The 26,399-nt window shown below is 51.2% G+C and overlaps 3 protein-coding genes and 1 long non-coding RNA gene across 7 annotated transcripts in view; 2 read left to right on the forward strand and 2 right to left on the reverse strand.

Annotated features, from left to right (window-relative positions):
- RANGRF (RAN guanine nucleotide release factor) overlaps positions 1 to 26,399 on the reverse strand; it is a 267,398-nt gene that overhangs the window by 1,013 nt on the left and 239,986 nt on the right. For 2 of the 3 annotated variants that reach the window (XM_050765523.1, XM_050765521.1), the window contains exons 1-2: positions 208 to 427; positions 1 to 117 (exon numbers count right to left, since the gene is read on the reverse strand). In XM_050765523.1, the coding sequence (XP_050621480.1) occupies positions 1 to 117; positions 208 to 284 (194 nt within the window). In that variant the 5' untranslated portion in view covers positions 285 to 427. Of the gene's footprint in view, positions 118 to 207; positions 428 to 26,399 lie in introns of those variants that run through there. The other variant, XM_050765522.1, reaches the window with a different exon arrangement.
- On the forward strand, positions 15 to 19,403 carry LOC126939836 (uncharacterized). Of its 2 annotated transcripts, XR_007720453.1 has the most exons (5): positions 15 to 132; positions 10,792 to 10,846; positions 11,831 to 11,889; positions 16,024 to 16,205; positions 19,329 to 19,403. It is a non-coding gene; the product is annotated as an uncharacterized LOC126939836 (long non-coding RNA). The 2 variants fall into 2 exon arrangements; XR_007720452.1 differs by lacking the exon at positions 19,329 to 19,403 and having other exon boundaries at positions 16,024 to 16,297.
- Positions 14,842 to 15,968, forward strand: LOC126939806 (40S ribosomal protein S13-like). Its single transcript, XM_050765553.1, has one exon. The coding sequence runs from the start codon at positions 15,248 to 15,250 to the stop codon at positions 15,626 to 15,628; it is 381 nt and encodes a 126-aa protein (XP_050621510.1). The 5' UTR covers positions 14,842 to 15,247; the 3' UTR covers positions 15,629 to 15,968.
- The window catches only part of PFAS (phosphoribosylformylglycinamidine synthase), a 20,392-nt gene continuing 11,439 nt past the window's right edge, over positions 17,447 to 26,399 (reverse strand). Inside the window, exons 12-28 of the mRNA XM_050765222.1 lie at positions 23,437 to 23,510; positions 23,165 to 23,321; positions 22,805 to 22,866; positions 22,503 to 22,664; positions 22,102 to 22,227; positions 21,839 to 21,970; positions 21,316 to 21,546; positions 20,974 to 21,154; positions 20,803 to 20,886; positions 20,447 to 20,602; positions 20,111 to 20,230; positions 19,566 to 19,711; positions 19,231 to 19,438; positions 19,003 to 19,094; positions 18,801 to 18,915; positions 18,024 to 18,338; positions 17,447 to 17,926 (exon numbers count right to left, since the gene is read on the reverse strand). Coding sequence (XP_050621179.1) covers positions 17,616 to 17,926; positions 18,024 to 18,338; positions 18,801 to 18,915; positions 19,003 to 19,094; positions 19,231 to 19,438; positions 19,566 to 19,711; positions 20,111 to 20,230; positions 20,447 to 20,602; positions 20,803 to 20,886; positions 20,974 to 21,154; positions 21,316 to 21,546; positions 21,839 to 21,970; positions 22,102 to 22,227; positions 22,503 to 22,664; positions 22,805 to 22,866; positions 23,165 to 23,321; positions 23,437 to 23,510 — 2,672 coding nt within the window. The 3' untranslated portion in view covers positions 17,447 to 17,615. The remainder of the gene's footprint in view (positions 17,927 to 18,023; positions 18,339 to 18,800; positions 18,916 to 19,002; positions 19,095 to 19,230; positions 19,439 to 19,565; positions 19,712 to 20,110; positions 20,231 to 20,446; positions 20,603 to 20,802; positions 20,887 to 20,973; positions 21,155 to 21,315; positions 21,547 to 21,838; positions 21,971 to 22,101; positions 22,228 to 22,502; positions 22,665 to 22,804; positions 22,867 to 23,164; positions 23,322 to 23,436; positions 23,511 to 26,399) is intronic.

The raw sequence follows: 26,399 nt of genomic DNA on the forward strand, positions 1-26,399 counted from the left end.
CGCGCAGCCGCTTCGCCCTGCACGTGGGCCTGCAGCTCGAGAAGTTCCACGATCAGGCTCTGGTCCGTGACGGGATGGCAGAAAACTTCTTGATTGTCGGGGACCGGTCGGAGGTCGCTGGAGTGAGGCGAGGTAGACCCTGGTTGACCCCGGTCTCTTCCCACAACCCACCCAGTCAGCCGCCCCTGGGCGCCCCGGCCTTCTCACCTTACGTCAATGGTCCCCGTGGGGAGGATGGCGGAAAAGGCGCCCCCGAACAGCGGGCAGTCTCTCATGGGCTCCATGGGCCTGAGGCTGGGTTATGGACATTAGAAAGGTTTAAAAGAAGCCCACATTGGGTCACGTGGCATCGGCTCCCTGGGTTTCGCAGCTGCCACCACCACCCGGGTCTAGCTTAGCTCCCGGATCCTTTAAGATTTGGTTCCGCCCCGCGTTATCGCTGGCCAATCGGCGCCAAGACCCTGGGGGCGGGGGTCAGCTGCGTTGCTCCGGAAGCTGCGCTCTTAGAAGGGCGGCGGGCGGGACGGTGGGGTCTGGCTTGTGGTTAGGGTCTGTGTCGCCCTGAGTGGTCACAAGCATGCTCCCGCCAGCCTCCCCTTGATTGATTGATTGATTGACGGGTCTCGCTCTGTCGCCCAGGCTGAAATGCAGTGGCGCAATCACGGCTCTCTGCAGTCTCCACCTCCAGGACTCCAGCGATACTCCTGCCTCAGCCTCCCGAGTGGCTCCTGCTCCCGCCACCACACCCGGCTAAATTTTTAATTATTTGTAGAGACAGGGCGGGGTGGGGGGGTGTCTCCCTATCTTGCCTAAGCTGGTCTCAAACTCCTGGGCTCAAGCGATCCCCCCGCCTCGGCTTCCCTAAGTGCTGGAATTACAGGCGAGAGCCACCGCGCCTGGCCGCCTCCTCCTTTTCAAGTGGTCACACCTTCCAAGAAGGTCGTCTGAGACCCTCCTGCGGGGGGCAGATGCTTGTCCAAAGGGCCCACGTCAAGGTTGTGTCTTTTGAGTCAGGAAAGCATAGTTTCACGGTGTTCTGAGCCTCTGAACAACGAATCGGCTACCACCCAGACCGCTAATTTACAGATCCGATGCTGGGAATTAGGGAAACAATGAGTCCAGCTTAGGATTCAGGTCTCACACCTTCCTGAAAGTGGGACCCAACCTGGGTATTAGAAATCTAATTCCCCTCAAATCTTTGCTTTAGGAATGCTCTTGTGCAGGAGCAACCCCACCCCCAGCTCGGCACACCTGGACAGAAGCACAGATTAAACCCTCTTTTGTTTGTCTTTTACAGATTTGTTGTGTTCTTTAAGTTTTAGCTTCACTCTATCCTTCCAGTTCATTTCTCTATTCATCTTTGATCCCCAGCACCTGGCACAGTGTTTAGAGCATAACAGACCTAATATATATTGGTTTGTTTTGTTTTGTTTTGTTTTTGAGATGGAGTTTCGCTCTTGTTGCCCAGGCTGGAGTGCAATGGCATGATCTTGGCTCACTGCAACCTCCGCCTCCTGGGTTCAAGTGATTCTCCTGCCCCAACCTCCTGAGTAGCTGGATTACAGGCATGCACCACCACGCCGAGCTAATTTTGTATTTTTAGTAGAAACGGGGTTTTTTCCATGTTGGTTAGGCTAGTCTTGAACTTCCAACCTCAGGTGATCCACCTGCCTCGGCCTCCCAAAGTGCTGGGATTACTACAGGTGTGAGACACCGTGCTCAGCCCAGACCTAATATATATTGTTGAGTGATTGAATAAACTCAGTGCAAATGTCCAGAACCCAGGAGATCACCCATACCTTCATGGATTCTAGATGTCACCTGCTTCCCAGCCAAGAATTGGGCAAGAGGATTCTGATCTTGAGGCCATTCCACAGGGTTCCAAGTGCTGACCATACCTCTGGACGCTAATGATTTAGTGAAATGAAGCCAAACGGTGCGCATTTATTGGTCTCTTACCTTGCCAGGCCCTATGTGAAGGGCTGGAGATACATTTAGGACACAGCCCCTGATGCCTCACTGAAAGTGTAAAAGGAACAGTGGAGCACACTTGGAGTCTTTTTTTTTTTTTTTGAGAGGTGGTCTCACTGTTGCCAAGGCTCGACTGTAGTGGTGGTGCAATCATAGCTCACTACAGCCTCAACCTTGTGGGCTCAAGCCATCCTCCTGCCTCAGCCTCCTGAGTAGCTGGGACTACAGGCACGCACCACCATGCTCGGGTAATTTTTGTATTTTTTTTTTTTTTTTTTAAGAAATGGAGTCCCACTGTGTTGCCCAGGCTGGTCTCGGACTTCTGGTCTCAAGTGATCCTCCTGCCTGAGCCTCCCAAAGTGATGAGATTGAGTGATAAGACTCAAAGTGATGAGCCACCATGCCTGGCCCACACTTTGAGTCTTAAAGGTTGACTCACAATTCAGTAGGACATCCTAGGGGTATTCTAGCTGGGGGAACATCAGGAGCAAAAACTTGGAGATGAGAGGGCATGTTTTGGGGAAAGCAAGTGTATCCGTTTGGCAAGAGAGGGTAGGATGGGAATGGGTGGCAGGGAGCTGCGAACATGGTCAGGTGTGCAGGGTTTTTGTAGCGCACACTAAGGAGCTTGACTCCTCATTCCTTACTACAGCCATCAGACTCCTCTCTGAGTCTCATTTCATCTTTTTTTTTTTTTTTTTTTTTTTTTTTTTTTTTTTTTTTGAGGCGGAGTCTTCACTCTGTCGCCCAGGCTGGAGTGCAGTGGCACCATCTCGGCTCACTGCAAGCTCCACCTCCCGGGTTCGCGCCATTCTCCTGCCTCAGCCTCCGGAGTAGCTGGGACTACAGGCGCCCGCCACCGCGCCCGGCTAGTTTTTTGTATTTTAGTAGAGACGGGGTTTCACCGTGTTAGCCAGGATGGTCTCGATCTCCTGACCTCGTGATCCGCCCGCCTCGGCCTCCCAAAGTGCAGGGATTACAGGCTTGAGCCACCGCGCCCGGCTCATTTCATCTTTAAAATGCTGTAGGGGGGCCGGGCACCGTGGCTCACACCTGTAATCCCAGCACAGTGGGAGGCCAAGGCGGGGCGGATCATGAGATCAGGAGTTCGAGACTAGCCTGGCCAACATGATGAAACCCCATCTCTACTAAAAACACAAAAATTAGCCGAGCGTGGTGGCAGGCGCCTGTAGTCCCAGTTACTAGGGACGCTAAGGCAGGAGAATTGCTTGAACCCAGGAGGTGGAGGCTGCGGTGAACCAAGATTGTGTCACTGTACTCCAGCCTGGACAACAGAGCAAGACTCCATCTAAAAAATGAAACAAAACGCTGTTAGGAAGAAATGAGATATGGATGTAGTTGAGTCTGACCTATTTCTGGGTAAAGAGAGTGGAATAAGTTTGCTGTGTGAGGAATTTGAGAGAGCGGGGACAGTACAGGCTCCAGAGGGAGAGAAGGAGCCCAGCCATGGGAAACCAAAGGAGCCAGGTCAGAGGAGCCCACCCCACGATGCTTCTCTGGGATGAGTGACAGACCTCTCTGTCCCTCCCTCCTGCTTTGTGCCAGCCTGCTCTCCAGCCCTGTTCCCCACCAGGGGCATTACTGGCTCTGGCTGCTTTGGGAGCAGTCAAGCAGGTAGAGTCCTTGGAAACGGACCTACAAGGACATAGAAGTTAACGGGGTGCCTGCACCAGGCATAAGGGGGTGTGGAGGCCTATTACATGGGCCCAGAGGAGGTCACGCTAGGTCAGGAAGGCTGAGAAAAAGCCCCGCCAGCTTCCTCATTTTGGGTGTCTGGTATGTCTCATGTTCTGCCATGAGCCCTGTGCAGCTGGGGACCCCCGGCCCTCCACAATTCTGTGGGCTCTTGGGGGGTGCTCAGCCAAACCTTCTCTGGATGAATGGGGTAGAAGGCTACCCTCACTTGGCAAATCTCCAAGCTTGGCTCCACTTCCCCTTCTCCCTTCACCTCTTTTTTTTTTTTGTGTGTGTGTGTGTGTGTGTGTGTGCGCCTGTCACTTCTGCTGGCCCTGCCACCTCTCGACTCCCTCAAGTGTTCAAATCCCAACTTCCCAAGGGACAGGATCTAACTGGGTCGATTTGTTGTCATTCAATCTGCAAGTACCTATTTGGCAGGCTCTCCCGCCTGGCCACTCCTCGGGCCACCACCCAAATACAAGAGAGATCTCTGGTCCAGCTGGCTGTGGCTAGGATAATGAGTGTCAGGGGACAAATCTCAGTACAGAGATGGCCAGCAGCCACTTTTCTCAGGAGAATGTGAGGGTGTGACTGGCTCTCAGCCCACTGGTTGCAAGTAGGCCTGCAACTGATTGATTCTCTACACCTGGGACATTCCCTTATCCAGTGCCCTGCATGCAGTTGATGCAGCTGTTTGCTTTGGGGACAAGAGTCCCAGAGACTCTCCCCTTTAGGGCACCAAGAGATGGACTCAAATCAGAGAGACACCACCACACCCCAAGTCAGGCATCCCTTTGAGAAGAGTTAGGGCAATGAATATTTCTATTACGCACGGGTTTTTGTCTTTTTTTCTACTGCAGACTGCTTTGGCAGTTTTGTGAAGCCCATGATCCCCTATTCAATGTGATGTTATTGTTATTGTTATTTTTTCTGTTTTTTTGAGACAGGGTCTTATTCTGTCACCCAGGCTGGAGTGCAGTGGCACGATAACAGCTGACTACAGCCTCAACCTCCTGGGCTCAAGCCATCCTCCCACCTTGGCCTCTTAAAGAGATTACAGGCATGGGCCAGGTGCTGTGGCTCACGCCTGTAATCCTAGCACTTTGGGAGGCCTAGGTGGGCAGATTGCTTGAGCTCAGGAGTTTGAGACCAGCCTGGACAACAAAGTGAGACTCTGTCTCTATTACAAAAAAAAAAAAAAAAAAAAAATTAACCGGGCGTGGTGTCATATGCCTGTAGTGCCAGCTACTTGGGAGGCCAAGGTGGGAGGATGACTTGAGCCTGGGAGGCGGAGGTTGTAATGAGCCAAGATCACGCCATTGCACTCCAGCCTGGTTGGCAGAGCCAGACTCTTTCTCAAAAAATAAAGAAAATTAAACCCAGATATTTGATAGAGTACAAGTCTACTTCTTGGTTATCATATTAACTAGATCTAGCAGCAGCCCTAATAAAGTAATAAAAAACTGGTGATGCACACAAATCATGGTTCAAGAGATCCACAGCCATTCTAAAGTAAGCACATCTGTAACTGCTATTGAGCTGAAACCGCAGATACTGCTAATACTACTGTGGTTCATTACCTAAATTCAAAGTGAAAGGAAATGCTAAATTTCAGTTAAAAGGTTACTGAACACACCCGACACTGTGGGAGGCCCAGGAGGGAGGATTGCTTGAACCTAGGAGTTTGAGACCAGGCTGGGCAACATGGCAGAACCCCATCTCTACCAAAAAAATACAAAAATTAGCTGGGAGTAGTGACTCGCATCTTCCAGCTACTGGGGAGGCTAAGGTGGGAGGATTGATTCAGCCTGGGAGCTTGAGGCTGCAGTGAGTCGACATCATGCCACTGCACTCCAGCCTGGGTGGCAGAGGGAGACCCTATCTCAAAAAAAAAAAAAAAAGTCAGGCGTAGTGGTACATACCTGTGGTATCAGCTACTTGGGAGGCTGAGGTGGGAGGACGGCTTGAGCCGGGAGGTTAAAGCTGCGGTGAGCCGAGATGCCACTGCACTCTAGCCTGGGTGACAGAGGGAGACCCTGTCTCAAAATATTATGCATATTGAAAATAAAGATGAGCCAGGCGCAGTGGCTTACGCCTATAATCCCAGCACTTTGGGAGGCTGAGGCAGGCAGATCACGAGGTCGGGAGTTCGAGAACAACATGGTGAAACCCCGTCTCTACTAAAAATACAAAAATTAGCCAGGCGTCGTGGCGCACACCTGTAATCCCAGCTACTCAGGACGCTGAGAGGAGAATCACAGGAACCTGGGAGGCCAAGGTTGCAGTGAGCTGAGATCCAGCCTGGGCAACAGAACAAGACTCTGCCTCAAAAAAAAAAAAAAAAAGAATGGAGACAGCAATGACAGAAAGAAGGAGCTGGAAGGTTTGGGTTGTAAGTAGGGCAAAGAGGACAGACGGCCTCTGATCTTTGCTGCTAAGTCACGAGATTGGGTACTTTACCCTCTGTCCCCTAGTTCTCAACAATGACAGAGGCGCAACACGGACAAGGGAAGGAGGACTTTCCACATCTACAACCGGTCTATGCAAACCTACCCAAAGGCCAAGGGAGCTAAGAGGCAGAAGAAAGAGACTGAGGCCGGGCATGGTGGCTCACGCCTATAATACGAGCACTTTGGGAGGCCAAGGCAGGCAGATCACCTGAGGTCAGGAGTTCAAGACCAGTCTGGCCAACGTGGTGAAACCCCGTCTCTACTAAAAATACAAAAGTAGCCAGGTGTGGTGGTGTGCGCCTGTAGTCCCAGCTACTCATGAGACAGAAGAATCACTTGAACCCAGGAGGCAGAGGTGGCAGTGAGCTAAGATAGCGCCACTACACTCCAACATGGGTGACAAAGCAAGATTCCATCTCAAAAACAAACAACAACAAAAAAAAGAGAGACTGATGTATCCAGTTTCTCAGAAAGAAACATTTAATAGTGACTTAGAAACAGAAGCCAGGCGGCCATTAGCCAGTTACCCCCGAGTCCCAGGGCTGATATACCTGACCGGAAAGGTATACATGCCTCAGTAGAAATGCGTGGTACCACTGACATCAACACCTCAGGGAAAGGCGCAGAATGCTATGTGAATCTACCTAAGAGCAGGATTGAAGGTCACAGTAGATGAAGTGGCAATCTTAGAGGCATTCCAGAACAGGGGTTAACCAGAGGACAACACGGCGGATCAGCATCCAAGATGGAGCAGCTTCATCCTCCACGACAACCCAGGCCGGGATCTCTGTGTCTGAAACCCAGTGGAGGTGCCCGTTGTTTCTTCCTTTGGAACCTCTTAGAAGGTGCCATGCCTCTTAAGAGTCCATGTAGTGCCAGCCTCCAAAGCACCACATAATTTAACTCTTTTCTTTCTTTTTTTTTTTTTTTTTTTTTCCTGAGACGGAGTTTCACTCTTGTTGCTCAGGCTGGAGTGCAATGGCTCCATCTCGGCTCACCGCAACCTCTGCCTCCCGGGTTCAAGTGATTCTGCCTCAACCTTCCTGAGTAGCTGGGATTACAGGCATGCGCCACCACGCCCGGATAATTTCGTGTTTTTATGTTTTTAGTAGAGATGGGGTTTCTCCATGTTGGTCAGGCTGGTCTCAAACTCCCGGCCTCAGGTGATCCGCCCGCCTCGGCCTCCCAAAGTGCTGGGATTACAGGCGTGAGCCACCGTACCCGTACAGCTCTTTCCATCTGCTTGATTTAGCCAAGGTCACTTCCCTATAACTTTCCACAAGTGAAATCTTTGGGAGTGGGGAGGGCCGTTGTACTGCATTTGGCAATGATCTAGGGGAGAGAGGAGTCGTGGTGAACAGGCCTGCTTCCCATCCCTTCTGCTGCCTTGGATCCACCGGCAGTGGGAAGTCGCTCAACTGGTTAGACTGTTGGGTTAGTCGTGGCCATTCCTTCTCAGCTTTCTCTCTTTTTTTTTTTTTTTTTTTTTTTTTTTTTGAGACGGAGTCTCACTCTGTCGCCCAGGCTGGAGTGCAGTGGCATGATCTTGGCTCCCTGCAAGCTCCGCCTCCCAGGTTCACGTCATTCTCCTGCCTCAGCCTCTGGAGTAGCTGGGACTACCGGCGCCCGCTACGTCACCCAGCTAATTTTTTGTATTTTTAGTAGAGATGGGGTCTCACCATGTTAGCCAGGATGGTCTCAATTTCCTGACCTCGTGATCCACCGGCCTTGGCCTCCCAAAGTGCTGGGATTACAGGCGTGAGCCACCACGCCCGGCCAGCTTCCTCTTTTTCTGTCAACCCCTTCAATGCTGGGTTACCAGGCCCTGCACACTCCTCCTAGATAACCTTACCCATCCACATTCCAGTGCTTCCCAAATATTCATCTCCATCCCGGATCTCTTCTGACCACCTCCTGGATACCCCCACCTACATGTCTCATTGACATTTCAAACTGAACACATCGTAAGCAAAGCATATCATCTTCCCCCCAGACATGTCCCTATCACAGGTAATGACATTATCTACACAGTGGTTCAGGCAAGAAGCATGGGCATCATCACTGGCTCCTCTCTCCCCATCTGTCTTCCCCAACACCCAGTTTGTGGTGATTCATTTTTTTCCCCCCTGAGACAGTCTCATTCTGTGGCCCAGGCTGGAGTGCAGTGGTATGATCTCAGCTCACTGCAACCTCTGGCTTCTAGGTTCAAGCAATTCTCCTGCCTCAGACTCCTGAGTAGCTGGAATTACAGGCGCACACAACCATACCCAGCTAATTTTTGTATTTTTAGTAGAAACGGGGTTTCACCATATTAGCCAGGCTGGTCTCGAACTCCTGACCTTGCGGTCTGCCTGCCTTGGTCTCCCAAAGTGCTGGGATTACAGGCGTGAGCCACCACACCTGGCCGTTCATAGTGATTCTATCTCCTAATAGCCCTCAAATCCTTCCACTTCTCGCCATCTCCACTGCCACTACCCTAGTCTGGGGTAGCAGTTTCTGCCTGGAGATTGTGTAGCTTTATCCATGGACTCCCATGTCCTCTCCTGCCTCCCTCCTCTCAGAGTGATTTCTCAAAAACGCAGACCTCCTCATGTCTATCCGCTGTATAAACCCCTCCAAATGGTTTCCATTGCTCTTAGAATCGAGTCCAGATTCCTGTTCTGTTAGGCCTTCGATTTTGCCTGTCCTGTTTCCCAGTTATATTATATTTGATGTTCCAGACAGACTCACTCACCTTTGTTAACTCCTTACAATATCTCTCGCCTCTGAGGCTTTGCAAATGTTGTTGTTTTTCTAGAGTGCCACCCACCTTCATGTAACAAACTGCTACTCATCCTTCAGGTCTCAGCTCACTCCGAGAATCCTTCCCTGATCCCAAAAGTCTGGGCCACATCCCCTGCTATGAGCTCCACGGTACCCTGAGCTTCCCCTAAAAGCACTGGATTGAAGTCACTTGTTCCAAGTCTATCTCCCTCGTGTGTGCCCCTCAGGAGGAGGCCCTTGACAATGTTGTTCCCTGAGTGACAGCATGGGCAGGGCTGTCTCACAGAGGTTTGTCTCGTTCTGTAGTCGCAGGCTGCCCCTCCAGCCTGACCAGGCAGAGGGAGCTGCACAAAGGCCTTCCTGCTTGGGGGAGGATGGCCCAATGCTGCAGGCACTCCTAGTGGACTGCTCACACGGAAAGGTTTCCTGAAGCCTCACAAGACGCCAAGACCCAGGCTCCACTATGGCAGGTCTCCGGTCTCTACTATCTGGCTGTTTGCCGCTCCCAAGCGTCCAATGACAGAAGGTTTATTTGGTTTCCACCACCACAGGGTCTTACATACAGCAGGTGCTGGGCGCACGATGCTAGCCAGGCCCCAGGATACTGACCACCCAGCTGCCGTGGGAGACATTCCTTCACCAGGCTCACCACTGACGGACGCCCATCCCCCTTCTTTCCAGTCTTTCTCCATTATCTATGTTCCGGTTTGAGCAGTGTCCCAGACACACTTCAGAAGTTCCTTGGCGGGCTGGCCTGTTGGAGAGCAGAGGGTGCCCTGGCGGGGAGCCTCTCTAAAACAGATGGCCCCCACCAGGTGATCCCATCTGGATGCTCTCACTCACACTGCTTCTTTGTGCTTAGCCCCTGCCTGCTGCCTCCCCGGCCAGTAGTGCTCCTTCCAGCAACTGAGGATGACGTAATGTGTGCTTAGTTCAGTGTTGTGTCTTTTTCTGTACAACAGAAGGGCCCTGTTGGCAGCCAGGCAGATGTTAAACTAATCAAGAAAAGAGGCCGGACGCGGTGGCTGTAATCCCAGCTACTCAGGAGTCTGAGGCAGGAGAATTGCTTGAACCTAGAAGCCAGAGGTCTGTAATTCCAGCACTTGGGGAGGCTGAGGCGGGCAGATCACGAGGTCAACAGATCAAGACCATCCTGGCCAACATGGTCAAACCCCATCTCCACTAAAAATACAAAAACCAGCTGAGCGTGGTAGTGCCTGCCTGTAGTACCAGCTACTTGGGAGGCTGAGGCAGGAGAATCGCTTGAACCTGAGGGACAGAGGTTGCCGTGCGCCAAGATCGCGCTATTGCACTCCAACCTGGGCAGCTGAGCAAGACTCCATCTCGGGAAAAAAAAGAAAGAAAGAAAAGAGACTTACAGACCCACACCAAGCATTCCTTGGGGTTAGGACAAGAGGATACATGGAAAGCCACAGACATCATGTCCAAATGAGCAGCTAACACACTATTAAATGGAATGTATTATATCATGTTAATCTTCCAAACATAGCTTTGTAACAAAGAAATTAAATTGTACATATGGAGAGCTACAGAGTTAATTTGATTGCAGGTGGGTGAAATATGAAACAAGTGAATCTAATCTAATTATTATTACACATATGACAGTGTTTGAGCTGAAGGGCTGACAATGTTTAGGTGAGTAATAGAATAAAGGTATATATACTTTATAAACTATTGTATAATAATTCCATAAATTTAAATTTCTTGCTTTCACTTTCATAATATTCATTGTATTGTTTTAATTAATATGTTCACATAATTTGGAATATATTGATAGTAATGATTACAAGGATCAAAAATAAAATTCAATGTTTTTGAAGTAAAAAAAAAAAAAAAAAAAAAAAAGAAAAGAGACTTACTGGTTCTCCCTGTCTTTCCACTTACACAGGGCCAGTCTCCTTGACCTGATAACAGGAACTCGTGACTTTAACTGGACAAATGAGGTAAAAAGGGGAAATGCTTGAGAAGTACAAAGTCCAACCACCCATGAACCCAATCCACTAATTCACTCTTGTATTAAGGGAAAAAGAAAAATGTCAATATTTACTAATTTTAACATTCATATGTATTCATTTGTTCAGCATATATTTATTGAGCACCTACTAGGCGCGGGGCACTGTGTAGATATTAGGACATGGTGGGGAGCAAAAATGTGTCTCCTGATATCATGGAACTTACACACTAATAGGGAGACAGATCTTTGATCAAATAAACAGCTTAGGCTGGGCACAGTGGCTCATGCCCATAATCCCAGCACCTTGGGAGGCCGAGGCGGGCAGATCACGAGGTCAGGAGTTTGAGACTAGCCTGGCTAACATGGCAAAACCCCGTCTCTACCAAAAATATAAAAATTATCGTGCCACTGTACTTCCACCTGGGAGACAGTGAGACTCCCTCTCAAAAATAAAATAAAATAAAATACAAATATAAAAATTAGCCAGGCATGGTGGCAGGCGCCTGTAGTCCCAGCTACTCAGGAGGCTAAGGCAGGAGAATCACTTGAACCTGGGAGGTGGAGGTTGTGGTGAACTGAGATTGCGCTACTGCATTCCAGCCTGGGCAACAGAGCGTGACTCCCTCTCTAAATAAATAAATAAATGAAAACAGTTCACAGTTCATTCATTGCAATGGTGAAAAATAAAGTACAACAGATTTGGGCTGAGAAAGGAGGTATGTGGTGCTGCTGAAATAACCTCTCACAAAGGATTTGAGCAGCGCTATTGACCCAGCTGAAACCCAAAGGAAGGACTTGTTCACTAGGTGTGTATGTTGCTGTAAATGGTTTTGCTTTTAGACCTCAGTTTTAGAGAACTAAGGTCATCATAACCCTTGGTTCATGGCGCATTATATCATTGAAAGCCCACTTGGGCACTTTCTTATTAACCTTTCATCTCCATTTTTCCTTCCCATTCCCTGTTTCCCCAAAGGTGGTTAATGATGAACTTATGAGAGAACCTGTTCTGTCTGGCTTTCTCAGAGGAAGCAGGTAGGTTGGGAGTTTGCCAAATGGGTATGATGAAAAGGTCATAGCTCAAGTGAAGGGGCTTTGGAAAGGCTGTTACTGGAAGCTGGATAAGGAGGGAAGAAAGAAATGGAGCAATGGATTAGGGTAAAGTAATTATTGCATTGGAGGTCCTAATTACATTGAAATCTCAGAGTATTGTAGATAAAGAAGCAAGATGGAAGGAAAGGGCCGGGCACGGTGGCTCATGCCTGTCATCCCAGCACTTTGGGAGGCCAAGGTGGGTAGATCACTTGAAGTCAGGAGTTTGAGACCAGCCTGGCCAACACGGTGAAACCCCATCTCTACTAAAAATACAAAAATTAGCCAGGCGTGGTGGCACATGCCTGTAATCCCAGCTACTCGGGAGGCTGAGGCAAGAGAATCCCTTGAACCCAGGAGGTGGAGGTTGCAGTGAGCCGAGATCGCACCACTGCCCTCCAGTCTGGGCGACAGAGTGAGACTCCATCTCAAAAAGAAAAAAAAAGATGGAAGGAAACAGGACGCCTGAATAAATAAGTTTGGAAATAGAGCCTTATGGTTGGAAGCAGAACGCCTGCATAAATAAGTCTGGAGACAGAGACAGTCCTGGGTGATGATAAAATCCAAGTGGGGTAGTTGGCTGAGGTGGAATGAAGGTCACTGTAGAAAAAGTTCAGTGTTGGATGGTCAGCGACATGGATACAGGATAACAGAAGGGGCTGAGGTGAAGCACAGGACAGGGACCCAGGGCCTAATACCCTTAAAGAATGAGAGGGAGGCCGGGCGCGGTCGCTCAAGCCTGTAGTCCCAGCACTTTGGGAGGCCGAGACGGGCGGATCACGAGGTCAGGAGATCGAGACCATCCTGGCTAACACGGTGAAACCCCGTCTCTACTAAAAAAAAAATACAAAAAACTAGCCGGGCGCGGTGGCAGGCGCCTGTAGTCCCAACTGCTCGGGAGGCTGAGGCAGGAGAATGGCGTAAACCCGGGAGGCGGAGCTTGCAGTGAGCTGAGATCCGGCCACTGCACTCCAGCCTGGGCGGTAGAGCGAGACTCTGTCTCAAAAAAAAAAAAAAAAAAAAAAAAAGAATGAGAGGGAGTTAGGAATGGTTGAATAGGGTAAGGTTTAGCTACAAGGGATGGAAAACACCAAAATTAATAGTGCCTAAACAAGACAGGCTGGGTGCTTTGGCTTACGCCTATAATCCCACGCCTATAATCCCAGCACTGTGGGAGGCCAAGGCAGGCAGATAACTTCAGGTCAGGAGTTCGAGACCAGCCTGGCTGACCTGGCGAAACCCCGTCTCTACTAAAACTACAAAAATTAGCTGGGCGTGGTGACATGTGCCTGTAATCCCAGCTATTCAGAAGGCTGAGGTGGGAGGATCGCTTAAACCCAGGAGGCGGAGGTTGCAGCGAGCCGAGATCACACCCCTGTACTCCAGCCCGGGAGTCAGAGTGAGACTCTGTCACAATTAAAAAACAAAAACAAAAACCAAGACAGAAGTTCATTTCCTACACTCAAGATATTCAGTGTTATCTTGTCCTCATGGCACTCCTCAGTGTTGGAAGAACCAGTCTCCTTTGATCTTTTTTTCTTTTTTAGAGACAGGGTCTGGCTCTGTTGCCCAGGCTGGAGTGCAGTGGTATGATCACAGTTCACTGCAGCCTCAACCACCTGGGCTCAAGTGATCCTCCCACTTTAGCCTCCCAAGTAGCTTCCTCTTATCTTGTTGCTCTGCATGATACCAATTCCCAAAGCTACTTCAGTATGGCTGCTGAACTTCCAGCTGTCGTGTCTGCATTCCAGACAATAGGAAGCAAAAATGCATAAAGAGAAAAACGCATCCTTCTTGTAAGAACACTTGGAAATTGTATACATCATTTTCTCTCCCACTGGCCACAATTTAATCAGCAGCCACAACCCCAGCTAAAATACTGGAACATTCTGTTTTTGTTTTTGTTTTTTTAATTTTCTTATTTTTAGACGGAGTCTTGCTCTATCGCCCAGGCTGGAGTGCAGTGGTGCGATCTCGGCTCACTGCAAGCTCCACCACTGGGGTTCACGCCATTCTCCTGCCTTAGCCTCCCGAGTGGCTGGGACTACAGGAGCCACCACCATGCCCGGCTAATTATTTTTGTACTTTCAGTAGAGATGGGGTTTCACCATGTTAGCCAGGATGGTCTCGATCTCCTGACCTCATGATCTGCCAGCCTCGGCCTCCCAAAGTGTTGGGATTACAGGCGTGAGCCACCGCGCCTGGCCCTGGAACATTCTCCTTCCCTCCCTTCCTCCCTCCCTCCCTCCCCTCCTTCCTTTCTTTTTTTGAGAGGGACTCTCTGTTGCCCAGGCTGAAGTGCAGTGGCGTGATCTCGGCTCACTGCAACCTCCGCCTCCTGGGTTCAAGCGATTCTCCTGCCTCAGCCTCCCAAGTAGCTGGGATTATGGGGGCACACCACCACACCCAGCTAATTTTTGTGTTTTTAGTAGAGACAGGGTTTCACTATGTTGGCCAGGTTGGTCTCAAACTCAGGTGATCCACCAGCCTTGGCTTCCCAAAGTGTTGGAATTACAGGCATGAGCCACCGAACCTGGCAGGAACATTCTATTTCTAGAGAGGAGTCAATTATTGAAGAACTGGCACCTTCTCCCACAGAGAGCGCCAGAGAAGTCAGTAGAACACAACGAATTGGGCGAAAGGGATGTAGTAGAATGGCATGAGCCTGCAATGGGCAGGGTTTTCTTTGAACTGGGTGAACAGTCTGGCAGTGGTACGAGGACCCTGACTCCCTAGCCTGGGGAAGATGAGATACGTGAGGTTGAGGTTTGAGAAGAAAAGTCGCCACTTGGAGGGGCTGCAGAAGTGGCTCTCAGAGGACAGCTGGTTTTCCATGAAGGCAAGGAGCAGGCAGAGAGCTAGCCTGGAGGGTTCACCAGAGGGCCCTGGGGAGTGGGTGGGTGGGAATGGAGCTGGGTGGGGGTCATCAAGGACAGGGTTATATGGCTCCTGGATGAAAACACGGATGAAAAGCCAGGGGACTTGGTCTTGATAGTGTCTGAGGAGGGTGGGTCTTACTTGGCCATTGGGACCCAAACCAGAAACTGCTCCCCCTTCAAAATCCACGAGTTTACCTATCACAGCCAACCAGGAGGTTACCTCGCATGCCATCCTTTGACTTTTGCATCAAGCCCTTAATAAACCTGGTATCTAAGCCTTGGTACCAGCCCCCAAATTGTACGTTTGATACTATAAATCTGAAAGACATACATATATCCTTTCCAAGTGTCAGGAAAGAACATTAGAATGTCAAAAATGATCCGGACCCTCACTCTCCTTTCGCTGCCTGACCGCCGCCATCATGGGTCACATGCATGCTCCCGGGAAGGGCCTGTCCCAGTCGGCCTTGCCCTATCGATGCAGCGTCCCCACTTGGTTGAAGTTGACATCTGATGATGTGAAGGAGCAGATTTACAAACTGGCCAAGAAGGGCCTGGCTCCTTCACAAATCGGTGTGATCCTGAGAGATTCACATGGTGTTGCACAAGTACGCTTTGTGACAGGCAATAAAATCTTAAGAATTCTTAAGTCTAAGGGACTTGCTCCTGATCTTCCTGAAGATCTCTACCATTTAATTAAGAAAGCAGTTGCTGTTCGAAAGCATCTTGAGGGGAACAGAAAGGATAAGGATGCTAAATTCCGTCTGATTCTGATAGAGAGCCGGATTCACCGTTTGGCTTGATAAGACCAAGCAAGTCCTCCCTCCCAATTGGAAATATGAATCATCTACAGCCTCTGCCCTGGTCGCATAAATTTGTCTGTGTACTCAAGCAATAAAATGATTGTTTAACTAAAAAAAAAAAAAAAAAGTGATCCAGAGGAGTCCCATACTGCTCAGGGTAGGTCACTTTGCAAAGCAATGAGGAAAATCTCTGAAACAGTTGTTTTCCCCATAGCCATCATTTACCATTGTTTCATTATCATCAGTTTCTTCTTAGGGTGGCTGCTCTACCAGGAGCACATAGAAGTGCTCAGCCTCCCCACCCGAGCTCTCCTAGCCCTCATGCCTTCAGGGGTCTGGGATTATAGTCTCCATTCTCAGGGACACTCCTTTTATCAAGATGTTGAACATTCTAGGGAGCCAACTGACTTGAGGTGTACAACACAACAGTCACGAGGAAGGGAACTCTATCCACAGTCCTGTGAGCAAAGGAAGCAGCGGACAGCAAAGGAAGCAAAGACAGCTGCCAGCAGGAAGTCTCGACACACTGCCTCCAGGAAGTGAGACTGCAGGATGGTGGGAAGCAGATGTAGTCCTGGTGAGCCCAGCCCCCTTCACTATGTGTGGACCCCAAGCAATGCAGTCAACCTTCATTCATCCTTCATTAAAAAGGTGGGGAGGGGCTATTAAGTACTTTAGTAAGAATTAATTCAGATACATACAAAATGCATCACACATGCGTGGATTGAGGTGTTATACACAGCAATTGTTTTTAATTCTATTACACATAAACTCCCTGAGGCCAGTGACAGTGCTTTGAAATAATAACTAATCAACAATAGTTAATAGAATAAGTGAAGAGTAGAATTCCAGCATACAAAATGCCTCACACATGCATGGCTTGAGGTGTTATACACAGCTATTGTTTTTAATTCTATTACACATAAACTGAGGCCAGTGACATTGCTTTGAAATAATAACTAATCAACAATAGTTAATGGAATAAGTGAAGAGTAGAATTCCAGCATACTAAAGGGTTAGGATCTAGGGATGAGAGCATCAACCACATCTATCAGAAAGAGAGCTGCTGGGCCACGTACAGGATTGCAGGTTCCCACCTATAATCCCAGCACTTTGGGAGGCCAAGGCAGGTGGATCACTTGAGGTTAGGAGTTTGAGACCAGCCTGGGATACATTGTGAAACCCTGTCTCTACTAAAAATATAAAAATTAGCTGGGTGTGGTGGTGGGCATCTGTACTCCCAGCTACTCGGGAGGCTGAGGCAGGAAAATCACTTGAACCCGGGAGGCAGAGGTTGCAGTGAGCCGAGATCACACCACTGTACTCCAGCCTGGGTGACAGAGTGAGACTGTCTCAAAAAATAAAATAAAATAAAAAGAGCTGCTAATTTAGAAGCAAATATCAGGAATGCTGGGTTCTGAGGCCAACCCTGAGACAGCCAGAAACGCTGAGAAACTTCCATAAGCAACAATTCCTTCCATTCAGTACAGTGTAGCACAAGAGAAATCCAGAAAGTTTCAGTTCCAGATGAGAACGATGAGGTGGTGAGGGGCTGATCTGCACACTACTGCTGAATTTGTCTGTACCTCCTAAACCCCAATAATGAGAAAAGGGAGCGCAAAACATCCCTCAGAGCCGAGGAGGCAAATGCATGCCGGTGATCACTGGGTGTTGTGAAGTGGGCAACAGAAGCTCCTGCTCCGACCTCAGGAGTCCTAACTTTTCCTTGTCACTCTTTTCTCTGAACCACATGCTGTTTCCTGGGCTGAGAAAGGGAATGCCATGTTAGAGCAGAACCGAAAATAGACACAGCCGCGGAGGAACATCAGCAGGCAGATCATTGAGTCCGCTGAGACTTTGTATTTTGGTCCTTGTCTGTCCAAGATACTTTTGGAAATAACATGGGGTGCTCCTGAAAGTCATGGGGGAGAGGGCAGCACACACTCACGGGAAAAACCATGGGACCTAGGTGAGCCCCTGTGGCCAGTCAACAGCTCCCTTCCAGGGTCCAGTTTCGGGCATTGATAAAGAGCTGGAGCCAGGGGGAGGTGGTCAGAGTATCAAATGGAGGGGGTCGCCACGCCCACTGCCAAGGCCTCACGGCCCGCTCAGGGTGAGGCATGAGAGCCAGGTGGCGGCCATCATGGGAGCAGATGCCAGCCACGCCCCCTGGGGACCCATTGGGATTCAGAGGGTACTGCTCTGTGGGGTTCCCGTCATCATCTGCCCAGTGCAGCGGAGCCAAGCCCCTGGCCTCAATCTGAGCTTGGAGTTCCGGAGAAGAAAATGCCACGTAACCTGGGACGGAAGGAGGAGGGAAGTGAGAGTCAAGGTCCTTCACGCCCACCCTCGCCCCCAACCCTCTGGCCCTGCCCCAGCCTTCCTCAGGCCTGACCTTCCCCGTGCGCACTCCACACGGGCAGCACGGCGCCCTCCATCCCTCGAAGCATCAGGGCTGGCCCAGGCCCCACACGCACGCTGGCCCAGCGAGACTCATAGCGCCCAGACAGGTTGTGGCGTAGCAGAAGGCCTGGCTGGGAGTCAGGGCCCATCTCCACGGCATCCTCATTGGGGTCGCCTCCTACCCAGCCCAGCAGAGCCAGCAGCTGACAGCCATTACACACGCCCAGGCTGAAGGTGTCTGGTCGCTTCCGGAAGCGCCTCAGCTCACCCCCGGCCAGGGGATGAAAGGTCACGGCAGCTGCCCACCCTAGCCAGGGAATAGGGAAGTCAGGCTGAGACGTGGAGGACCTCAGAAAAGGGAACTGGGAATGAAGGGGCATAGCTGCTCTTCTGTTTCCTTTCTTTCTTCCTTTTCCCTCCCTCCCTCCTTCCTTTCCTTCTTCTTCTTCCTTTTTATTTTTATTTTTTTTTTGAGATGGAATCTCGCTCTGTTTCCCAGGCTGGAGTGCAGTGGCATGATCTCGGTTCACTACAACCTCTGCCTCCTGGGTTAAAGCGATTCTCCTGCCTCAGCCTCCCAAGTAGCTTTTTAATGAAAAAATTAAAAATTTACTACCAGCATTCTGTTGGCATGTGGCCCGGAACGAACGTGCCCACTCTCACCTAGCTTGGTGGAGTGAGAGGCCAATCCCCAGCCCAGGAAGACGGGGCTAAAGGTACCTCTTCAGGAATGCAGGGGAAGGGAGTGGGCAGAAGGCTGCACACTGACCTTTGGCAGAGCCCAGGACATCTGCATAGCTGAAGCCGCCCACGAAGGCCACGCCGCGGAAAGTGTCCAGCCCAATTGCCCCAGAGCAGAGGTCCTGCATGGTCACGTCCCATACCTGCGAAGATGGGGAGGGGGAGTGTGGGTGGGAGGACATGCAGCTGAGGCTGGATAACCACCCCCAGCTGCCCCCTACCCTGCTCACCTCAAACCCAGCCAAGTGGAAGGCATCGGCCATCTCCCGGTCTCCATTACTGCCCTCCTCTCGCAAGATGGCGACTCGGGGGCTGGGACCACCTTGGGGAAGAATAATTGTCTTTGGGCCAGAAAGTTACTTCCCCACCCCAACTCCCCACACACCTTTTCCAGGGCAGGCCCAGGCATCCGGGCTCAGTGCCCCCAGGACGCAAAGCCTCTGCACACACTCCCTCACCAGGCTCACGGGGCACGGAGGCTTTGGGAAAGGTGGGGGGCAGGCAATAGCTGGGCCCCATCCGCTCCCTCAGGCCCCGTTCCTCCTCTGCCACACAGCGAGGCTCTGCCTGCAGCCGGTCCAGCTGGAAACTTGTCTCCTCCCAGAGGGCTCGCAGCTCCCCAACAGGCTCCTCCAGAACCACAGCCCTGTTCACTGATACCTGGACCTAGGAAGAGGAACAAATCTCCCTGGGCTAGGAGAAAGGATGGCCCCTCCACAGTGGGAGAGGGATGGACCATGGCCGCCCCACTCTGACTGCCCACTGCAAACTGCTCTCTCCCTCACTTCCTCACCGTGGCGTGGGGCCCGGCCTCGCCTGTGTGGCCCAGCTCCAGGCACTGGAGGCCAGCATCCCAGTAACGCTTCAGCACCTGGGCCAGGTCTGGCTCCTGCACCTCCAGCACCAGGCCTGGCTCCTCAGCGAACAGCACAGACAGGACTGGGAGAGCAACAGGGGGAGTTAGGGGGATGCAAGAAGGGCTGAGGAAGTTGGGGCGGGGATCAGGGGAATGCAGGAAGGGCCGGGGCGGGGGTCAGAGGGACACAGCCAGGGAGTTAGGGTGGGGATCAGAGAGGATGAGGGCTGAGAGGGCGGGACTGAGGATGTTTCATCATGGACATCTCAGGGATGGGAAGTCTCAGAGAGATGCAGTCAGGAACATGGCGGGTGCCAGCCAGTTCCATCCAGTTCAGCTGTCAGAGACACAGCACAGAAAAGCTAGTTGGGGAAGACTCAGGGAAAGGGGATTGGAGGGCACTCCACTCTAATATATTGGAGATGGGGTCTGCAGGGTGGAGAAGGCAGCCCAGGCCTGAGACTAGACCCCAGGTTCCTTACCATCAACCCCAGCGACAGGCACATCCACCTGTAGCCCACAATTTCCAGCAAAGGCCATCTCCAGCAGGCATGTGATGAGGCCTCCATCGCTGACATCGTGGCCTGAGCAGAGGAGGCGGTCTGGAGGAAGAAGAAGAAAGCTCAGCAACCTCGGGGCCCAAACCTGACAGCCCCCCTCCACCTTCCAGAGTCAGTCCATCAAGAGTGTGTGTGAGAATGTCGGGGGATCTGAGGTACACTGTCCATTGGAGTCCCTCTTGCCCCACTGCCCAGCTGGTGAAGGCCTGCTGCACGCCTGGCACCCCGTGCGCCATCTCCCCAGTGGGCTTCACTTACCTTTCAGCAGCCCCTGGGTGATGCTGAAGGCACGCACCAAGTTCTCAGGAACGTCCAGGTCTGGAGGGTGCTCCCCGAGCTGGGAGAAGCACTGGGCCAGAGCCGTGCCCCCCAGCCGGTGCTGCCCAGGGCTCAAAGGCACATAAAGCAGATGGCCTGGGGAGACAGGGAGGGGTGAGGAGAGGAGGATCCGTCCCTGAGGTGGAGGACCCGTCCCTGAGGTGCTCACAGCACTGCTGTTCCCAGCATGTGGTGAGACGCCCAGAGAATCAGTCCCAGAAACCACCACAGCCCAGTGTTGAGATGGGGGCCCAGCAAAGAACACACAAGGCGGTGGGATGGGGCCACGACCATACCTCTCCCTTCAGGATGCTTGAGGTCTGGGGTCACGGTGGCTGTGATGTCTGGGCAGACGGCATAGGCTGAGATGACCAGTGACCCTGTAGAGCAAGGAGGAGTCCAAAGGAATGAGTTGCCAGCCCAGCCCCGTAGTTCCTCCTCCCCTCCCTGGGGCCCCCACACCTCACCAGGAGCCCGCACGGTCTCAGTGCCAACCCGAGCAGCCATGCTGAGGGAGTCCTTGCCACCGTCCACTGCCACACCCAGGGCTGCCATCACTGCCACCATAGCCTCACAGGCGTCCGCCAAAGCTGCGCCCTCCCCTGGGAGCTTGGCTGCCCACATCCAGTTCCCGCTACACTTCACATCCTGGGGTGGTAGAGGCATGGCATTAGAGGGGAAGAGAGATGTGGAGAAGACAGGGGTGCAGGGGGACTAGGAGGCTGCAACATGAAATGAAGGGCTACAGATGGATGCCGGAGGGTCCTAAAGCCTGGGGGCTCCAGGGTAGAAGCTACGGGAGAACTCACCCGGAGGTCCGTGACCAGAGCAAACACCAAGTTGGTGAGGGCTTCAGCCACGGCCAGCCGAGCGGCGACCTTGGGGTCCAGCAGGCTCTTGACTGGCTGCTCTCCCAAGGCTGTGGCAGCCCCTACGAGCTCCTCATGGCTCAGTGCCACAACTGCTACATCTGCCAGAGGAGTCTGCAGGGGCCCCACACACTGCTGCTGGGCCACCAGGCCGCCCACGGAGCGGTCCACCTGTGGAACCAGGTGGGGTTAGCAAGAGAGCAAAGGACAGGGACAGCCTGTGCTCCTGCACCTGCCCCCAAGGGACCCAGGGCGGTGGGAGGCCTGGCTTTCCCCCAGTGCAGACAACAGCTCTACTCAGAAGGTGGGTAGCAGGGAGACCAGGCCGTCAGGGTGGCTGCCCTGCCCGTTGCTTCCCCCCAGGGCCAGGCAAAAACTCCCACAGCAGTCTCTAAGGGTGGGAGGGCAGAGGAGGGTGCACGGAGGAAGCAGGCAGGGGGCAGAGGAGGGGTGCAGGGAGGACCTTATTGGTGAGATAGCGCTTGCTGGCCACAGCGGGCAGCCTCAGAACCCTCTCCAGAGCCTGGCGCACGCTCAGCCCTGGGGGCAAGGCCAGAGGCTGCAGCACAGTGGGCTTCCTCTGGAGGAAGAACTCCTGCAACACAGACAGCGACAGGGAGTGTGAGCACCTGGGGCAGGCCGGGCACACAGGTGACAAAGTGCACGTAGGGTAAAGGGTGGTGTGGAGCGGACTACAGGAGAAACCCATCCCCCAACCCCACATACCTTCCGAGGCATCTTGCCCAGCACCCATTCGAGCTCCAGGTCCACAGGGGTTGGCGGGGGTGTCGGGGGGGCATCCCCCTGGCCATTTCTTCTGACAGGACACTCCCGATCGTCCACCAGCACTATCTATAGACCCCAGGGACCCCACCCAGGGGGGATGAAACTGTGACCACCAGCAGGGAATATGCCTAGAAATCAGGGCACAAATGTGCTTTCCACTCCTTGTTTGGTGTCCGTATTGAGTCCCTGCCCTTCCTTGGCTCCTATATTCCCCAAAGCTTGTTTGCCACCACCTCCCATCTTCCTCTCGTCCCTCTCCCTTGACAGCTCTCCCTCTAGCCCATACCCAGGTGGCTCATGTCTGCCCCAGCATCTGCTCCCAACTCCCTGGGCCAACTCACTCTCCGGTCTCCAGTGATGGTGCCCACGAAGCACGCCGAGCAACGTTCACGGGCACTGACACGAGTCAGGAAGTTCCGGTCGGGGGACCTCAGGAGAAGTGCATTTGATTCCTGGTACTCGGCCCCCCAGATTTCCAGGGCATTCAGGGTCGGGTCCCCGAGCTGCACAGCCATGGCGGGGAGGAAAGAGAAGGGCCAGTGGGCACTGCCATGTCTCATGTTGTTGCAAGAGAGAGATGGGTGGGCGTGGGCTGGGGCTGGCAGGGGTGGGGAAATGCCAGACTTCAGGGGATGAGACCCACCTGGAAGCGGCTGGTGTAAATGATGGCTCCAGCTGGGTCACTCAGCTCCTTTAGGACGTTGCCTAGTGAGAGGGTTGCAAGGAGAAGTAGTGACCTAGTGGTGGTCAGGCAACAAAGGGCAGTCCCTGGCCTCCAAAGGAGCCCCTAATTCTGTGTGTTCCTGTGTCAACTGCTGCCTCACCCTCATCCCACAGCAGTGGCTTCCACCCTTCCAACCCTGAACCTGTCTAGAATGTACAGAGCGTGGAGAATGGGACCCAGAGCTGGGTGGTTGGTTGGAGATTCCTGATACCTCTCCCTAAACCAAACCTGGCAGGATACCAGGCAGGCCCAGTCTCTTGTTCTAATTCCTTTCCTCACCATTGCCACCAGCGCCCTGATCGTGAAGGCTACAGATGGGGTTTCCTTTGGGGGCCTCCACACAAGCCCTGATCACACGGTTCATCTTCTGTTCCATCTCCGGGTCTCCTCGCTGCACAGCCCCGAAGTCCAGGTCACTGGTGTTATCTCCCTGCACCTGGGGGCATATATGGCATCGCTTAGTTCAGCGAGGCTGGAAGCTCCTGTACGCTCTGCTATGCCTGGGGCCCAGTTATATCAAGGATTCTGCACCTTTAGCAATTCCCACTCACCTGCACAGACGAAGCAGCTCCACCTCCAACTCCAATCCTGTAGACGGGACCTCCAACCTTTACAACTTCCATGCCTGTAAGAAGGGAAGGCAGAATCAGAACACCGGGAAAGCCATGAGAAGAAGCCTCGAAAGCAAGGCAGCGTGAGGACAGAGGAAGCTGATGTTAGGGGAGGAGAATCCTGACACTTTTTTTTTTTTTTGAGATGGAGTCTTGCTCTGTTGCCCAGGCTGAAGCACAGTGGCGTGATCTCGGCTCACTGCAACCCCCGCCTCCTGGGTTCAAGCGATTCTCCTGTCTCAGCCTCCTAAGTAGCTAGGATTACAGGCGCCTGCTGTCATGCCCGGCTAATTTTTGTATTTTTTTAGTAGAGACGGGGTTTCACCATGTTGGCCAGGCTGGTCTCAAACTCCTGACCTCAGGTGATCCGCCCACCTCGGTCTCCCGAAGTGCTGGGATTACAGGCGTGAGCCACCCTGCCTAACCCAGAAGCCTTACCACTTGACTGGGTTGACAGGAGAGTAAACTGGTATGAACTACAGAGGACGATTTGGCATTAACAACCAAAATGACAAATGCACGCAGTCTCTGGGTAAATACACTTTGAGGAAGTTATCCTGCTGGCTTTTGCACAGGTATAAAATCACCTACTTACAAGATTAAACACCATAGTAGTGTTTGTACTAGCAAGGACACGAAATAATCTAAAGGCTGACAACAGAGACCTGATTAAGTAAACTATGGTATGTCTATACAATGAAAGACTAAGCCACCAAAAAAAAAGAATATAGGAATGTAATGAAGTAATATGACTTCATCAGTATGAAATTATTTCTAAAATATACTGCTAAGCGAAAAATGAAAAAGGCAAAAATATGTATATCTATTTACAGTAGCATCAAAAAGAATAAAAATAATTAGGAGTAAATTTAAAAATAGAAGTAAGGCTTATACATTAAAAACTTTTTTTTTTTGAGATGGAGTCTTGCTCTGTTGCCCAGGTTGGAGTGAAGTGATGCAATCTTGGCTCACTGCAACCTCTGGATGCGGAAGGGTCCTGAAGCCCGGGGACTCCAGGGTAGAAGCTGTGGGAGAACTCACCCACGCTACCAGCACTTTGGGAGACTGAGACGGGCGGATCGCTTGAGCTCAGGAATTTGAGACCAGCCTAGCTAACACGGTAAAATCCTATCTTTACAAAAAATGCAAAAATTAGCCAGGCATGGTGGCAGGAGCTCGTAGTCTCAGTTACTCAGGAGGCTAAGGTGGGAGGATCACCTGAGCCCAGAAGATGGAGGTTGCAGTGAGCTGAGATCGCACCACTGTACTCCAGCCTAGGTGACAGAGCGAGATTCCATCTCAAAAAACAAAAAAAGAAATAGGAAAGGATCTGAATAGATGTTTCTTTAAGGAAGACATACAAATAGCTAACTAAAACACACAAAAACATGCTCAGCCAGGCGCAGTGGCTCACGCCTGTAATCCTAGCACTTCGGGAGGCTGAGGTGGGCAGATTACCTGAGCTCAGGAGTTCGAGACCAGCCTGGGCAACATGGTGAAACCCCATCTCTACTAAAATACAAAAGAAATTAGCTGGGCGTGGTGGCACGTGCCTGTAATCCCGGCTATTCAGGAGACTAAGGCAGGGGAATTGCTTGACCCTGGAGGCGAAGGTTGCAGTGAGCTGAGATCGCACCAGTGCACTCCAGCCTGAGCAACAGAACAAGACCCTGTCTCTACGGGAAAAAAAAAAAGAAAAAAAAAGAAAAGAAAACACACTCAACATCATTAGTCATTAGAGAAAAACAAACCAAAACCACAATGAAATACTACTTCATACCCACTGTGATGTCTTACAATCGAAAGGACAGGTAATAACAAGTGTTGTCAAGGACATGGAGAAACTGGAACCCTCACACACTGCTAGAGGGAATATAAAATGGTACAGCTGCTTTGGAAAACAGTTTGGCAAGTTTTTGAAAAGCTGAACATAGTTACCACATGACCCAGCAATTCCACCCCTAGTTATATACCTGGGAGAAATGATAACATATGTTCATACAAAAACTTGTACATAGGCTGGGCGCGGTGGCTCACACCTGTAATCCCAGCACTTTGGGAGGCCAAGGCGGGCAGATCATGAGGTCGGGCGATCGAGACCATCCTGGCTAACACGGTGAAACGTCATCTCTACTAAAAAAATACAAAAAAATTAGCTGGGTGTGGTGGTAGGCACCTGTAGTCCCAGCTACTTGGGAGGCTGAGGCAGGAGAATGGTGGGAACTCGGGAGGCTGAGGCAGGAGAATGGCGTGAACTCAGGAGGTGGAGCTTGCAGTGAGCCAAGATCGCGCCAGTGCACTCCAGCCTGGGTGACAAAGTAAGACTCCATCTCGAAAAAAAAAACAAAAAAAAAGTGTACATAAATGTTCACAGCAGCATTATGCATAATAACTAAAAAGTTGAAACAACCCCTAAGCCCAACAACTAAGGAATGGGTACACAAAATGTGACCTAGCTATATAATGGGATATTATTCAGCCATAAAAAGAAAGAAAGTACTGATGCAAAGGATAACCCCTGAAAACATCAAGCTAAGTGAAAGAAGGCAGATGCGAAAGGCCACATATTGTATGATTCCATTATGGTCATGAGCTGATGACATTTTGCTTCACAACAGACCACATATACAACAGTGATCCCTTAAGATTATAATGGTGCTGAAAAATTCCTATTGCCTAGTGACATCGTGGTACACTGGTGGTGATGCTATTGTAAATAAACCTACTGCACTGCCAGTCACACAAAAGTATACTGCAGACCATTATTGTACGTATACTACATAATGTTTCATAATGACAATAAATGACTATTGCTGGTTCATGTATTTACTATGCTTTTTAAAATTTTTGTTTTTATTTTTTTGAGACATAGTCTCACTCTGTCGTCCAGATTGGAGTGCAGT

The sequence above is a fragment of the Macaca thibetana genome, chromosome 16 (genome assembly GCF_024542745.1).
Source record: "Macaca thibetana thibetana isolate TM-01 chromosome 16, ASM2454274v1, whole genome shotgun sequence".
NCBI lineage: Eukaryota > Metazoa > Chordata > Mammalia > Primates > Cercopithecidae > Macaca > Macaca thibetana.